The following is an 11,532-nucleotide window of genomic DNA, read 5'->3' as shown; positions in this document are numbered from 1 at the left end:
ACCCAGGGAGAATGTATTTGAACCATGAGTTGTAGAAAGTTGTAGTTCTTCAGATTTTCCCATTTGAGGTTTTACTTCATCGCTACAAAAGGGGGGATGCATTAAATATGAAAGTAATAACAGGATTTCAAATATCTTAAACTATTCATAAAAATCCCTTGATGCTCTTCCCTTGAATTACATATTCTCCATTTTAATGAGTTCCTATTTTGAAAACCTAGGAAAGGACATTTAAAGAAATTATTTTGTTGAAGTATTACAGATGTCCCCCATTTTCTCCCCTTTACCTCCCTCCCCACATCTCCTACCCCTCCCTAATTCTTCCCGTCTATTGTCTGTGTCCATGGGCTGTGCTTATATGCTTATAAGTTCTTTGATCTCTTCCTGCCCTCCTTCCCTTCCTCCCTCTGAGATCTGTCAGTCTGTTTCATGCTGAAAGGACCATTTCTTGAAGTAAAGAAGGCAGTTCAGTGATTCCTTTAACAGGTGCTATTTCTGGAGATTGATAGAGGGAAAGGTTGTGGGGAGAAGAGGGTCATGAGATATAAAATTAAGAATAAAAATAACATTGCCACAAAAAAAAAAAAAAAAAAAAGAACCTCGGCGCTTTGAAACATAGGGCTGTAAAACGGGTTTGGGAATGCCAATCCTGTGATAGGAGAGCATGCTCCAAAATTACAGGAGGAATCCTTGAGAAGTAGGGACTGAAATGGCTTCTAGGGGGTAGTGTGTTTGTATTCATTTACCCTCTTCCTGACAGTCCACGAAAATAATGCCCTTCAACAAGTTGCTGTATATTCAGGATCATCAGAGTTAAGTGGGCCTAATTACTGGGATTCAGGTGTTCAACACCCTTTTCATACTCCTCTACCAACATAAAGAGCAAATTGTATAACGTGCAGGTGGGGTGGGGTAAATGAGATTTAATTAAAAGCATTTTAATTAACAATGCCTAGTGCTGCATGACTTCTGAAAATTAAATGAAATCAAAGAGAAATTCTGGTCTTTGCTCAAATTATTTTCTTCCCAGAGGCCTTTCCAGATCATCAGTTTCCCTTTGCCATCACTTGTCATTAAAACAAAACAACAGTCCTTATATATAAATATGCCCTCTATTATACATTTTTCATGTGTGACGTGTCCCCTTTGGAGAAAATGCATCTAAATCATTGTATCTACCACCACCTTTATTTATTAATGTTTTTTTAATTGATTTTTTAGAGAGAGGGAGAGGGATAGAGAAATAGAAACATCAGTGAGAGAGAAACATCTTTGATCAACTGCCTCCTGCATGCCCCCTACCGGGGATCCAGCCGCAACCTGAGCATGTGCCCTGACCTGGAATTGAACCAGTGATCTCGGTTCATGGGGTGACGCTCAACCACTGAGCAGCACCGGCCAGGCTGCCACCACCTTTAGCACAGTGCCTTACACTTACTTGCTAATTCAATAAATATCCAATAATACAGATATTATTGGATTTTCAGTTGTTTGTGAGCCCTTTAGGTGAATGCATTATCAACTATTTTTTATGTTTTGTAATTTGAAAATGTACCCTTAGCACACATGATAATTGTAGCATTTATGAAAATTTACATATTTAATTGTACCGACTCCACAACTAACAATCTGAACCAGCACTGTCTAGTAGATGTACAGTGCAAGCCACATATGTAATTTAAAATTTCTAGTTGCCACATTACAGAAGAAACATAGGTTAATACTTTTTAGCCCATTATTTCCAAAACATTATTTAACATGTAATCAAGTTTTAAAAATTGAGATGTTTATATTCTTGTTTTCATGCCTTCAAAATCTGGTATGTATTTTATAATTATAGTATATGCCTATTTAAACTAGCCACATTTCAAACATTGAATAGCCAGACAATATCTATTAGTTACTGTATTGGACAGTGCAGGTCTAGAACTTCAGGGCAGCCAATAAAGCTCTCAGTTTCCCATAAGCTTTGGCTTTACGTCATTGTCATTTTATTTTACTTACTTATTTAAAATATATCTATTTCAGAGAGAGGAAGGGACAGGGAGAGGGAGAGTTGAAACATCAATGATGAGATAGTCATTGATCTGATGCCTCCTGCACCCTCCCCACTGGGGATCGAGCCTGCAACCCGGGCGTGTGCCCTGACTGGGAATCTAACTGCAATCTTCAGGATCCTAGGTCGATGCTCAACCTGAGCCACGCTGGCCAGGCTGTCATTTTAGATTATAATCTAAATAAAGCTAATTGGTTTGGGTGGATTTTGTCATGTTCATAAATCCATCAATTAAGAAATATTTTTGTATTAAGCATTGTATAAAGGCATTTAATAGGCACTTTCCATCTAATATAATCTTTGAAATTTATGAAGGCTATTTCTGCTTTAGAAATGAGGATGCAGGAGTTGAGAGATCAAGTTAACCTTACTCAATGAAATATTCTAGTAGAAAGTGGAGCTGGTTTTAGAGCCAGGATTGGTTATGGATAGCCCATATCCCAACTTTTAATAAAAGGTTGGAAAAAAATTCAAGATATGTGTGTGAGTGTTAAAGTGGATACTATATTATAAGGTTAAAGAGAAAACATTTAGAAACTAATACAAAAAAATATTGACTGTACACTGTAATTGAGAAAAAAGAAAAACATTTAATGAAATAAAAACTTGCCAAATGAAATAAAGTTTTTATTTCATTAAATGATGTCTGTAGCAACAGGAAATTTTCTTCCTTTAGGCATAGATTTTAAGGAATTTTCTTAGTGCAGAAATTTATTTTTATTTTCTACTTTCCTGAGCATAAGAGTAATATGACCATTTAAATTGCCTATTGTTTAGTAGTTAGCTTATTCTAATTGTGTCTAAGAAAATCATATGGGAAAGAAGTCTTAGTTGATTGTAAAGATGTCTAACTTGAACAGAACAAAAACATTTGATCTTTAAAATGCCCTGGCTCTTAGTGAAAAGTTGAACAGTAATTTTAGAATAGGCCTTTAGGGAAGCAAAATTTTTAAACAGAAAAAAGACTGGCACTATAACTTCCTGGAAAAGTTTAATAAAGTAACTTAACCAATTCTAAAGTATTCAAGTCTACAGTAAGTACTTGAAACATGTAGATTAATTCAACATACATCTTTTAGTTGTACTTCATTGTAGCCCTAGAATGTTCATATAAAGGAGGGTTTATAGATGATTCAAAGACGCTAAAAACTGCAAAAGTAAAATTTATAAATGTTGAATTAAATATGTATCTCAAAACATAAAAAATAGCACTAAGCTTCCCAATGACGGTACACAGTTTTTTAAATGGTTTAATCAGAAATGGTACAGCATGAGTATATTTGTTATGTTAATGCCTAATGATGAGGATCAGTGAAATGGATACTTTTTGTTGTTGTTAATCCTCACCTGAGGATATTTTTTTCCATTGATTTTTTTTTTTTTTTTTTTAAGGAGAATGGGGGTAGGGGGAAGGGAGAGAGGGAGGGAGGTAGAGAGCGAGAGAGAAGAGGGAGAGAGAGATTGACACTGATGTTAAAGAGACACATGGATTGGTTGCCTCCCGCACTGATGGGGTGGAACCTGCAACCCAGGTAGCTGCCCTTGACCGGGAATTCAACCGGTAACCCTCTGGTGCATCGGCCCTGCGGGCGCTCTAACCACTGAGCGTCACCGGCCAAGGCAGAAATGGATACTTTTATATATCACCGTGGAATTGGGCCATACTGGGAAGAAATTTGACCCTTTGATCCAGCAATTTATGTTGATCCTAAATAAATGATTACAATTGTGTATAGATTCGTGATCAAGGGTGGTAATAATTATACTATTAATGAAATTAAACAGCATAACAGAGTAAAGGTACATCCTGACGGAAAATAATGCATCGTTAAAGATGATCCATGCATTCAGAATAACATGGGGAAATACTAATGAAACTATACATATACCACGTTTTGTTTTGTTTTGAAAATCATTTCTGAGCATGTCTGTCTCCACACTTTGGAAGGTAAGATCCTAGGGAGGAGAAATGACAGGCAGCATGAGTGCCCCAGCTCTGGGATTTCGGTTTCGCTAACTGATCCTGAGCACATTCCCCTCTGCTTTAGTAATCTAGCTGCAAAATGGGAGAAAACCGGAGTACCTATATACTGAGATGAATGTGTGGAAGTTAAATGAAAGGGTTTAGCGCGCCGCCCAAATTTTACTTACTATGATAAGGTCTTCCTGTATCAGAGTAGCGATGAGTACAGTAAAAATTTAGTAAAGCAAAAGCCCAATGAGACACTACAGGGGGGCTTTAACCTGTCAACTCCCCTTATCCAAACACTTGGATTTTGGTTAGACCCACGCCCCTGAGCGCGCAAAAGAGGCTCTTTCGCAGGGGTGGCGGCCCAGTGGGGCTCTTCGAAAATCCAGGGTCGTATTACCCGAGGCCTGAGCAAAACTAGGACTCGGAGGCGTCCCTCCCTGCTCCCCCTTGGGCAACGCGCAAAACTCGCACCTGTCTTCACCCCCCTCTGAGCCTCTGGTGAGGAGGGAGGCAGGAGAGTGGCGGGGGCGCGACCCTGCACTCCACCCTTCGCAGGTTCGCGTCACAAAGACTACAGTCCCCAGCGGCCCCGCGAGCTCGGGGAGTCCCGCACGCAGGGCCTGGCAGCTGCGGGGGGCGAGGGAGGGAGTAGTTTCTCCAGCGCTCGGGCACAAATCTCTCTTTCCTCTCTAACACAGGCGGTTACAGGGTGCTGCAGCTTCACCCCGATTTCCGAGAAAGGAGGGTCGCCGGAGGAGCTGGATCCTCTTTGGGAGGCCAGGAGGGCGGAGCGGCGAGACCAGCGGCGGAACGCGCGGGGGCTCGCCCGGGGTGACGACCTTCGGCGCGCCGCGCCTCCGTCCCCTTGGCAGGCGGCCGCGCACGCGCGGCGGGGGCCTAGGGCGGAGCTTTGGCGTCTGCAACCCACGGACAGTCCGCCGGTCGGCGGCGGTGTGGGTCGGCCGGCGGGCCGGCAGCCGGCGGGACAGAGACGGAAGAGGTTAATGGGGGTCGCCTCGGCCTCGGCCTCAGCCTCAGTCGGTAGCACAGCTTCAGCCACGCCGGTGGAGATGGTGCCCTGGGTGCGGACGATGGGGGAGAAGCTGAAGCAGCGGCTGCGGCTGGACGTGGGACGCGAGATCTGCCGCCAGTACCCGCTCTTCTGCTTCCTGCTGCTCTGCCTCAGCGTCGCCTCCCTGCTCCTCAACAGGTAACGCCGCAGTGCGCAGCCCGCCGGGAGGAGGGCGGCTGCTCTCCGAGACGCGGGCCGCAGGCCGTGCAGCCTCCCTGTGTGGATGCCCCCGGCTGCGTAGCTGTGGGACCTGGGGCAGGCTGCGAGGCCTCTGGGGAGAGCGGCCTCGGGGAGCCCGGAAGTGCGGGCGGGGGTTGGGTTCAAGTGCCCCCTTTCTTCAGGCCTCGTCTCCTAAGCCAGCCCGCCCCGACTCTTACCTTTTCGCCCTTTCCTGAAAACCTGGTCCTCCATCATCGATGCTTTTTAGAGGGGTGAAATCTGTCTGTCCTGCCCAATTAGAGACCGCACCGGGGCGGTCCAGTCAGCTGACTGGGGAGGGGTCAAGATCCGGTCGCAGCCGCCGCTTTAAGCAGACACACACAGACAGACAGACCGCGCGCGCACACACCGACACACACACGCACGCACACACATACACGCGCACACACACACACACACAGACACACGCGCGCACGCACACGCACACAGACAGACACACACACACGCGCGCGCGCGCGCACACACACACACACGCACACACATACACGCACACACACACACACACAGACAGACACACGCCTTACAGCTGGAGCTGTCCCGCAGTGTTGGTGAAACGGACGATTACAAAGATTTGTTGAACCGAAGTCAGAAAGCAAATTCGTACTTGTCTCAGCATCTCTAGAATGTTCCCAAATGGAAGACCGAGAGTTAAAATTGGTATATTCAGTTGACGTTTGAAATCGGAAGGTTCTGCCCCTGAAATAAACTTGTAGACTTCTGTCATTTTGCTATTTCTAGAAATGGTAGCGATGAAATAGACAGGAGAGAACTTTTCCTTTAAAATTATTTCCAGATTTGCTTTTGGTGGAAAGAAGTCTTGAGACAGTTGTCAGTGACAGCATCTGCATGATGTTGTCTTTGTTTTGCACAAGCAATCAACCGTACTTTTTATGGTTAATAAAATTATATAGGTTTCAGGTGTACAATTCTATAAGACATCATCTGTGTATTGTACTGTGTGTTCACCACCCCAAGCGAAGTCTCCTTTCATCACCATTTATTCCCCCATTACCCTCTTCTACCTCCCTCCACACCCCTTTCCCTCTGGTAGTAACCATACTGTGTCTCTATGAGGTTTTTTTGTTTGTTTTTGCTTAATTTCTTCACCTTTTTCACCCAGCCCCACAATACCCCTCCCCTCTGAGAGCAGACAGTCTGTTCTCAATATCTATGAATGTCTGTTTCTACTTTATTTTATTTTGTTCATTAGATTCTGCATATAAGTGAGATCATATGGTATTTGTTTTTCTCTGACTGGCTTATTTCACTTACTGTAATAATCTCTAGGTCCATCCATTCTGTCACAAAGGATAAGAGTTCCTTCTTTTTTACAGCTAAGTAGTATTCCATTGTGTAAATGTACCATGGCTGTTTTTCCCACTCATCTACTGGGTACTTGGGCTGCTTCCAAACCTTGGCTATTGTAAATAATGCTGCAGTGAACATAGGGGTGCATATGTTCTTTCAAATTAATGTTTCAGGTTTGTTTGGATATATTCCCAGAAGTGGAATCGATAGATAATAAGGCATTTTTCATTTTTTGAGGTAACTCCATACTGCTTTCCGCAGCGCCTGCACCAGTCTTAATTCCCACCAGCAGTGCAAAAGGCAACCTTATTCTTTATCTTGAGGTAGTTGATCCCCAAGGATAGGAATCAGAAAGCAGTCGCAAGAAATTTGATAACTTAATTTTACCCTTAATTTTTCTTGTGACTGTTGAAGTTGGGTTTCTTCCCTAGCCGTTTTGCTTTCTTATTAGTTGATTCTGGTCTGTATAATGTTAGGTTTAAATAGTGATTGATATTTTACTGGAAAATGTGCTTTGATTGTGATGATAAAGATGTCTGTAGGAGTATGGAAGAAGTGGAATCCTAACTAATTATTAACTACTTACTTGCTTTTTGTCATCTGGAAGGTATTCCAAACTAGACTTACAAGTTTAGTATGAAAGACATGTAACTTTATATGGTCATTAAGTTTTGTCTAGGGATTCTTACCTATATCTTTTGGGAGTGAGGTCATTTTAGGTCTTCAAGGTAGGACAACCACATAGGAACAAGTTCAACTAGATTTCTGAGGTGTCTACTTAAACATAGTGTTCTATGTTGTTAAGATGTCCTAGGATACTATCTGATTTGTATACCATATGATCTGTACTCTGTATCTTTATTTGTATTATGCAAAGAAAGAAGGAAATAATACTTGACTGTTATCTCTGAGTGATTGGGTTTATGACTGAAATTGCTTTTGCATACATTTTTTGGTATTTTCCATTTGTTGCTATAGTAATCAGCAAAAGTGATTTTAAACATTAGTCTTGACTAAAAGAGTGAGTAGGTATTCTTTTTCCAGGAAAAAGCTTTTGGAAGGTGCAGAAAATTGCATAGAGTGTACTTTTCAGTGTATTGTGTGATTTTCTTTAAAATGTGTGTATATTTTTGTAGCCGGTTTGGCTCAGTGGTTAGAGCGTCGGCCTGGGGACTAATGGGTCCGGGGTTAGATTTCGGCCAAGGGTCTGTACCTCGGTTGCAAGCTTGATCCCCAGCTCCAGTCAGGGTGAGTGCAGGAGGCAACCAATCAATGTGTTTCTCTCACATCGATGTTTCTCTCTCTCTCTGAAAAACAATGAAAAAATATCCTCGAGTGAAGATTAAAAAAAAGTGTATATTCTTATGTGCATACAAACATATGCTTAGACCATCTTTGAAAGATTTTTATACAAGGAAACATGGCCTCCTCTGAGAGTGGAAAAGTGCTAGGCACATCTATTCAGAAATTAAAAATATATATAATATTTAAAAAAACATTTGGGGGCATAACGATGGAATAGAAGAAATAGGAAGATATACTTAATACATACTTTGAATAAGTGATTTTTTAAAAAAATTGAAAGTCACTCAATGTTTATTGAAAGAAGGACTGGCTTATACTCCCCATCCTTGAGCCATGCACCGAAGGAGGCACACTCATTTTGAGACAACCTATATGCAAAAGATCATAAATGTTTAATAATAAACATGGCAAATATAGCACTTACGCACATGGTCCTGTTTGTAGGCAACCTGTATCAATCTTTCCATTTCATCTATTTAATCATCAATAAGTAATTTCTATACAGGCATTTCACCAGTTAATTTTTAGAAATAACTGTAAAAGAAATTTTCAGTTTAAAATCTCCATGCTGGGTGTGGCTCAGCGGTTGAGCATCGACCAAAGATCCAGGAGATTGCGGTTTGATTCCTGGTCAGGACACATGCCCAGGTTTTGGGCTCGATCCCCATTCAGGGCAACCGATCGATGACTTTTTCATCGTTGATATTTCTATCTCTCTCCCTCTCCCTTCCTCTCTCCGAAATCAATAAAGATACATTAAAAAACAAAAACAAAAAAACTCCACTGGTTAGTATGAAGATTTGAAGCTTTCCCTCTATATGTTTAAACTTGAAATAATACCCCTTTTTGAAAATTTTTTCTCAGTAGTTTTGAAACTTTAACTCCTAAAGATATTTCAAGGTATTATTTAGCATATAAATTTTTCTCTCAAAATGAATTAAGATTATGAATCTTATCTGCGGAAAGATAAATGGATATAACCTTTGGACCATTGTAAGTGACTTGTTGGAAGAGTGGAGTAACATACTTTTTGTATTTCAAATTATTTACGATCTCACCTTTATGGTATTGTTAGAACAAATTAGTAGCATAGTTACAATTATATAGATTTGTTTATTCGCCATACATAGTGTTGAGTATTTGAATGTTAGAATAAGGAATATTTTAAGTTAATCCTAATAATAATGGTAATAGTAATAATAGCCAACAATTTGTGAGTGCTTTGTTTTTGCTCAGGTATTGTGTTGAGTTTTTATTTATTATTGAGGTAATTTATTGTTGTGGTTGAAAGTTTTGAATCTGAAGCTTGACTGTTAGAATTTGATTATGACTCCTCTACTTACAAGTTATGTGACTTTGGATAATTAATCTAACTTTTATCTGTCACAATCTCCCTATCTGTAAAATGTGGATAATACTAGTGCCAACATTATATGGTTATTTTGATGACTTAAGTGGGTTAATACATAGAAAGTGCTTCAAATGGTGCTCAATCCATAGAACATGCTCTTATTAAATGTTAGCAGTTATTTTTGTCTCATATATTCTCACAATATTGTAAGATAGGTGTTACTATTATTAGTCTTAGGTTTTGTGGGATTTTTTTGAGATATAACTTAACAGAAAAGTACATAACACATAATTGATTAGTTCTGTGAATTTTTAAATTTTCCTATGTAACCACCACCCAGATCAAGATATTTCTAGCATCCCAGTAGGCTCCCTTGTTAATAACCTCAATCACCATATATCACTTTTGCTGTTTTTGAATTTCATGTAAATGGAGTTATATAGTCTTCTTGTACTTGGTTTCTTTCTCTCAACTCTACTTTTGAGATTTATCCTTATTGATGCATATATCAGTAGATTATTCTCTTTTCTTATATTGTACTGTTCCATTGGGAGTATGACACACTTTGTTTATCCATTCTACTTTTGAAGGCAGTTTCCAGTTTTTGGCTATTATAAATAATGCTGCTGTGAATATTCTTAATTACATTTCTTTTGATAGATGTACTTTTTTCTTTTGGGTATGTGCCCATGAATAGAAATGCTTAGTGATAGTATATGCATTTGTTTAACTTAAGTAGATACTGCAAGACAGTTTTTCAGAGTGTTTACAACAATTTACACTTCCTCTAGCAATGTTTGATATTGTCTGTAGGTTTAATTTAGCCATTTTAGTGAGTGTATAATGATAGCTCATTGTAGTTATATTACGCAGTTCTTTGATGGTTATTAGCTCCATTTCACAAGTGAGCAAACCGAAGCTTGTAGTTGTTAAATAACTTGCTCAGGCTTATAGAGAGTAAGGAGCAGAATGGGATTCTAATGTGGGTCATTCTAATTCAGAAGCCTAAGCTTTTAAAAATACATTATTCTTAAAAAGACATTAAGAATAATATAGATTATTATGAACTGTCTAGGTAGCATTGGTTCAGATAAATTATGAAGAAATCAGAAAATACAGACAAATATCAAGATGTTAAAAAAATCACTCATAAATTTACCATTCAGAGATGACTACTTTTGTTAACATTCTAATCAGTTTTACCTGCAATTTATAATTTTATCACATAAATTTAGATTATTCCATATATATATAGCCTTCTATATGTGGCGCCTGCTTTTTAACACAGTTTATTATTTTCTCTATTACTTTTTAAAAAATTTATCTTTATTGTTGAAAGTATTACAGATGGCCACTTCCCCCCCCCCATGACCCTCTCCACCTCGTTCCCGTCCCCTCCCCAGGCCTTCACTGCAGTGTCCATATGTTATGCATATATGCATATAAGTTCTTTGATTAATCTACCTCCTCCTTCCCTCTCAGATTCATCAGTCTGTTGCATGCTTCCATGTCTTTGGATCTATTTTGTTGATTAGATTCCACATATAACTGAAATCATGTGATACTTGTTTTTCTCTGGCTTATTTTGCTTACCATAATACTCTCCAAGTCCCTCCATGTTGTCTCAGAGGGTAAGAGATCCTTCTTTTTTATAGCTGCAGAGTATTCCATTGTGTAAATGTATCACAGCTTTTTTATCCACTCATCTACTGATGGGCACTTGGGCTGTTTCCAGATTGTAGCTACTGTAAATAATGCTGCTGTGAACATAGGAGTGCATATATTCTTTCTGATTGGTGTTTCAGGATTATTAGGATATAGTTCTAGAAGTAGGATCACTGGTTCAAATGGCAGTTCCATTTTTAATTTTTTGAGGAAATTCCACACTGTTTTCCATAGTGGCTGCACCAGTCTATTTTCTCTATTACTTTTTAAATTGCCACAGCTGACTTATATACACTTAACTTAGTAAGTAACAGGCTTTTAGTACTTTTATGAACTTACTTAGTCATCATAACAACTCTATGAATTAGGTATTATTATTACCCCATTTTATAGAGGATCAAACAAGAGTCAGAGAGGTTAAATAATTTGTGTTGTGTCATAGCTAGGATTTGAATCCAGACAAGTAGACTCTGGAATGTCATATATTTTGTTCCCAAATGTCATGTTTTTTTTTTTACTCTGTGTTCTATTTCTTTTGTGTATTTTTCTCTTCCTATAACAACGCCAGATATTTTTAACAGTAG

At 39.5% G+C, this 11,532-nt stretch overlaps 1 protein-coding gene across 2 annotated transcripts in view; it reads left to right on the top strand.

The window, feature by feature from the left end:
• Positions 1 to 3,451: 3,451 nt before the first annotated feature.
• The window catches only part of SNX14 (sorting nexin 14), a 65,326-nt gene continuing 57,245 nt past the window's right edge, over positions 3,452 to 11,532 (top strand). For both annotated transcript variants that reach the window (XM_081141575.1, XM_081141574.1), the window contains exon 1: positions 3,452 to 5,238. In XM_081141575.1, the coding sequence (XP_080997701.1) occupies positions 5,033 to 5,238 (206 nt within the window). In that variant the 5' untranslated portion in view covers positions 3,452 to 5,032. The remainder of the gene's footprint in view (positions 5,239 to 11,532) is intronic.

The sequence above is a fragment of the Miniopterus schreibersii genome, assembly GCF_964146895.1.
Source record: "Miniopterus schreibersii genome assembly, chromosome: 6".
Taxonomy (NCBI): Eukaryota; Metazoa; Chordata; class Mammalia; order Chiroptera; family Miniopteridae; genus Miniopterus; species Miniopterus schreibersii.
Note: the sequence above shows the minus strand (reverse complement) of the source record. Positions and strands in the feature narration are given on the sequence as shown.